General features: G+C 29.6%; 1 protein-coding gene across 1 annotated transcript; it reads left to right on the top strand.

The window, feature by feature from the left end:
- Window positions 1-3,592: 3,592 nt before the first annotated feature.
- LOC126554082 (piggyBac transposable element-derived protein 3-like) lies at window positions 3,593-4,669 on the top strand. Its single transcript, XM_050209191.1, has 4 exons — window positions 3,593-3,672; window positions 3,739-3,794; window positions 3,931-4,187; window positions 4,286-4,669. The coding sequence occupies exons 1-4, from the start codon at window positions 3,593-3,595 to the stop codon at window positions 4,667-4,669; spliced, it is 777 nt and encodes a 258-aa protein (XP_050065148.1).
- The last annotated feature ends 1,331 nt before the right edge of the window (window positions 4,670-6,000 follow it).

Raw genomic sequence — 6,000 nt, 5'->3', positions numbered from 1 at the left:
ATGCCTATCACTAATAATTAATTAAAAAAAAAAGTGTGTAAAAATAATGATTTTATGGTAAAAAACCAAGAAATCGAAAAACTCATTTTCCCAACAATTCAATTATTGGAGATACTGTTTGTTCCACTAGGAGGGCAGTATACTTGTCTATGGTGCTCATTGATCGTTCACCGGATGCAGTGGTAGCAGGTATAGATAAAACCAATTGACACAATTTAGTATACTGAGAATATATTTCATGTATATCGTCTGAAAAAAAATATTGAAAATGTATTTAATTTATTTTCAAATTTAAAATTATACTAACGTTCTAACATACTTTTTAAAAAAAAATCCAACATTTCACGAGGAGGTTTATGTTTTTCTGTATCTGAGTAAACTACTTGTAATTCATTACGCAAACGATGTTCGTCAAAATAATTTGGATATTGTTTTAGTAACTTTAAAAATTTGGCTTCAGGAAAATTGTTTAAATAACATTTGAACATTTGAATATTTGTTAACTCAACAAACTCAAAATTTGAAAAATCCTTAAATCTGATGTCAATTTGAACAGTTAAAGAATCTAAAACTTCATACGATATCTTACGAAGCGTTGCTTTCAGTTTACAGTCATAAATCAAAGTATCATTCAACTTGTTTGCTTCTTCACAACAATTGTCCACAATTTCTTCATTTCTTAATCTTAACAAATTATTTCTTAGTTTTTGAACTTCATTAACACATCCACTTATATCAGACATATTTTTAGATTGTAAAAAATTAAATACATGGTCAGTATAAATAAATATTTCGTTAAAAAATATTAATAAATAAACAAATTTAGTATCATTTAATTTATCTAATAGTCCAGATGCAGTGGCAATAGATATTGGGTCCCAATTTGATTCTTCTGTCACGTGTTTTACCGAATTTTTTAATTCTTGAAAATGAATTTTAATTCTTGAAGCTGCTCTGGAATGATAATTCCATCTTGTATCACTTTGATTTGGTAGTTTAAACCCTTGTTCTCTAAAAAGTGAGCTTCTTTTTGATGAACGGCTAAAAAATGTATGAAATATTGTAAAATTGCATATGAATAATTTGACGGACTGTATCGTTTTTGCACCATGTAGCAACACTAAATTTAATTGATGGGCATAACAATGTATAAATAACGCATTTGGGTATATTTGTCTTATTCAATTTTGAACTCCATTTTTTCCACCGGCCATTACCGAAGCTCCATCTTAAGTTTGACTTACAATTTTATTTCCTATTTCCCATTTTATAATTTCAGAATTTATCACTGCTGCTAAGCCCGACGCAGTTTTGTCTTTAGATACATCAAAAAAACCAATAAATCATTCTATAATATTTTGATCTATAACATATCGAAATATTAGGCTCATTTGTGATCGACATGAAACATCGGTAGTTTCATCTGCTTGTACAGACACAAAACTTGCAGATTTAATTTCTTTTAAAATTTTAGAATTCAAAACTTTAGTAACACATTGTATTAAATCATTTTGAATAGTATTCGACGTGCCTTTAAAAATAGACGAGGATATAAAATGCTCTTTAAGAAATTGTTCTTCTTGGGCGAGTAAATCAAGTAGCTCGAGATAATTACCTTTATTTAATGACTCAGTATTCTCTCGATGACCACGAAAAGCGAGTTCTTGTTTTCCCAAATAGCAAACTACATGAACCATTCGGGCCAATATTCGTCTGTTAATACCAACTTGTTCGTTATGTTTTTGTGCTTCTAATCGACGACCTTCAGAGATGGCATGTTCAATACGAATTTTCCCTAAAAGATGAAATTGTTCTTGATTTTTCAGGTGTGTTTTCGAAATTGAATGTTTTTCCGCTTTTCTTATTATATTTTTTATAGTAGATATTCCATCAAAACTCCATTCTTTTTCACCTCGAAAAAATACACAAATAAAACAAAAAAGTTTGTTGCGTTTATCACAGCCACTAAGCCATGTAAATTTATTATACCAACTGGTTTGAAATTTACGGGTAAATTTTCTGTCTTTATATTCAATGGCTAAATATGGAGTAGGCTTTTTGTTTTTTAATTTACATTTTTCATCATAAGTAAATAAATGAAAATCTTTGTCCAATAACTCATCTAAAGGACAATGTTTTAATTCCATTTTTTTAAATTTATTAAAAACGCGGTGAGCTTACGACGCACTTACAAATATACACACCGATTACGTATAATATACTAATGGGCAATGGCAAATATTACTAATGAGACTAGTCTCACGGTCTCTATACAAAAACCATTATCGCTGTGATTCTCCCTACGAACTTTTATATGCCATCTATAATATTAGACTGGAGACTGTTGATCGACTGTCTCATTCGTATTACGACCTCATTGCCCGTCGTTAATCATAATCGTTAATTCCAAGAATTGTGTACCTAGTGCTATTTTCTTAGAACGTATGCGTTATCGTAGGTATACACATACCACGACGGAGAGAATAATTATACACACACGTCACACACACACACACACACATATATATATGGTGAATATAGTTGACAAAAGTGGTATTATTCCTACATGGATTACACAAATACCTATAAGAAAATATTTAAAAATAAATTAAAAATTAGTTTTATTGCAATGTTATAATTATTGGGGAGACGCAGTCTCAAAGTCTCCCCTGACGCACCGCCCCTGGTCATCCTTTAATTATAAATAAATGTATCAGTAAAACAAACTCCATGTGTATTAAATAAGTATATACTATTTAAAAAAAAAATAAAACATAATTTATAACTATTACTAACAAGTAAACTCTGTAAGAATCGAGAAAAAGCTAGTAACTATTTTCGTTTTTATATATACCACAGAATATATTCTGTGTATATACCGCACATTTACTACAACTAAGCTGATAATAATAAATAGTAATAACTATAATAAATCTTTTCATACTATTCAAAATGTCTCGTACTATACTCAATTTTAGGGACTGGTACAAATTACATATTTTATTTCGTTTTCTGAAAAAATACTAAAATTAATTTATATATGTAACGCAAATACATGTTATATTTTTGATACAAATTACATATGTATGGTTAACCCATTAGCGCCCAGCGTGTTCATATGGCAACGTGTATAGACTCTATTTATAACTTTTTTTCCGCGTATACTATCGTTATCGGAATTGTAACAATGGATGTTTATCGATATAATGACATGACTAGTTTGCGATCGAACAAATAAAATCAGTTTACCGTGCGTTGTTTTCTCAGAAACACGCTTTTATATTTACGAATATCATATTTGATGAAAAAATGAATCTTCGCTTCGAGTAACTAGATTTTAGCATACGTAGATTTATTTTTAAGTTACGGTATATTGATTATTTACTAATAAGACATTCTAAGAACAATTTCTTGATAGTTTGATAATATTTTGGTTATATTTGAGTTAGTTATGGTCATCTATGTCTTAGTGTTGCCCTATGGCAACGCTAGGCGTTTCAATACATAAATCGTAATTATTATTTTTTTTCATTTTCATAAACCTGGTCTTTCGCTTTCTGAAGCATTAGATATATTATTAAACAATGATGAGATGGAAGGTGATATTTTCATTGAACCACCTAATCCTAGTGTCGATACTGATGAAGATTCAGGAGATGAAGATGGGAGTGGGTAAGATATAATATAATATAATTAGACATTTTCATATTTTGTAAATTAATCCCGTATTTTTTATAGTTTAGTTGATAATCTATCATCTCGACAATTGACGGCAAACGCTGAAATTCGATTAGGTAACAAAGAAAGAGTAGGCAACTTTTGTAATGAACTAGTTCAACCTATAGACATCTTCTACTTCAATTTCGACTCATATATCACCGCCTGTTGAAACATTGGTTTTAACACCTGAATTACACCGAAAATGGTTAGAGGCTAGGAAAAAATCCAAACAAATATCTCGCTGGGAAAAGGGGGCAGATTTTGACATCGAAAGACCAGCTTCATTTCCAAAACCAGATTACTCTAGGTATAAAAGTATGTCTGGCATCGAGATTTTTGATAAATTTATTGATACTGAAATTATTGAACATTTAGTTGTAGAAACTAGATGGTATGCATTATTTTTAAACTGCCCAGATCCTAACATAACAGCAGAAGAAATTCGTTGTTTTATTGCGATACTATATGTTAGTGGATATAATAATTTGCCTTCGAAACGGCATTATTGGGATTCAAAAACTGATATGAAAAATTGTGCTGTATCTGAATCAATGCGACCAAATAGATTTTTGCAGATTTGTCGATTTTTCATCTTGCTAATAACATTGGTATCAATCAAAATGACAAAGCGTGGAAAATACGCCCAGTTATGGAGATGCTAAAAAAAAAATGTATTGACAATTTTATTCCTGAACAACATCTTGCTTACGATGAAAGTATGGTCAAATATTTTGGACGACATAGTTGCAAACAATTCATACGTGGGAAACCGATTAGATTTGGATACAAGGTATGGTGCCTGAACACAAAAGATGGGTATTTAGTCAATTTTGTACTTTATCAAGGCAAAAGCCCAAAATCTAACACTGTTTACGAACAATTATTTGGTAAAGCTGCAAGTCCATTATTAGTTCTTATAGATGAAATTCCCGAAGAAAAGAGGCAATAAGTTATTCTTTTTACATGGACAATTTATTATCCGGTAAAAATCTACATTCTTTTATAAAATATTGTGGATACTCAGCAATAGGAACCATACGTGAAAATAGAATTCAAAAAGACTGTCCTTTACAAAATAAAAAATTATTCGCAAAAAAAGAACGCGGATACTTTGAAACAGCCATGGATAAAAGTGATGGTCTTTTGTATGTTCGATGGATGGACAATGCTGTGGTAACAATGATATCGACTTCATGTAGTACAAAAGAAATAAGCCATGTAAAAAGATATTCTCAACAAAAAAAACAAATATTTTGGTTCAAAGACCAAACCTCATTGCAAAATATAACACATACATGGGAGGTACTGACCAAATGGATCAAAATCTTGGATGTTACCGCATTGGAGTTCGTGGAATAAAATGGTATTGGCCTCTCGTGACATGGATGTTTGATGTAGCAATGCAAAACAGTTGGGTTTTATACAATAAAACAGGGAGACCAAAAATTTCTCAACTTGAATTTAAAAGAGAGGTAGTAAATGTTTATTTAGAAAAAAATAAACATGCTCCCACAGGATTAGGACGCGTATCAAAATCAATTTGTTCGTCAGACTATCGTATTTCAGATACATTACGGTTTGATAAAACTGATCACTTGGTACAACATACAGAAAAAAAAAAGAAGATATGCCGGAAAAAATTGCAACTAAACTGTACGAACAATGTGTTCAAAATGCTCTGTTGGATTATGCATTAATTGTTTTAAACCTTTTCATTCCCATTGACGATTTATATTTATAAAATAATACATTTTTTGTTTTTATAAGTTTATAAGAACATTTTTTTTATATATACTCAACATTTATTTCCTTACTAATAAAAAAGAATTATAAAATATACAGATTATGCTTGAATTTTACTGAGTTTGATATTTATTTATAATTGTATACAAGTTATATTATTTTAAAGAAAAAAGTTATAAAATAGGTAGGATAAGTGCCCAGCGTTGCCATATGGCAACAGCAAATATCTCGAAAACTATGAATAAAAAAAAAAAAAAAAAAAATATTTTTATATTAATAGGAGAGTGTTTTTAGAAGTTATTAACAATAATTTATTGAAAATTAAAAAAAAAAAAATTCGGGCGCTAATGGGATGTATCTATTTGTGGTGCAAATTATACAAAATACCATTTCCTAAACCACTCTATTAGATGGAATCATTTTTATAGTTGAAAATTATAATAGTCAACCGATTCAAATAATAAAACTTAAATTCTACATGATAATAGTAAATATTTAATTTAAAGCTAGTTAATAGTAGTAAAGTAATAGTATTAA

Source organism: Aphis gossypii, unplaced genomic scaffold, assembly GCF_020184175.1.
Source record: "Aphis gossypii isolate Hap1 unplaced genomic scaffold, ASM2018417v2 Contig00429_ERROPOS248183, whole genome shotgun sequence".
In the NCBI taxonomy this organism is placed as follows: domain Eukaryota; kingdom Metazoa; phylum Arthropoda; class Insecta; order Hemiptera; family Aphididae; genus Aphis; species Aphis gossypii.
This window is presented reverse-complemented; position numbering and strand designations above follow the sequence as displayed.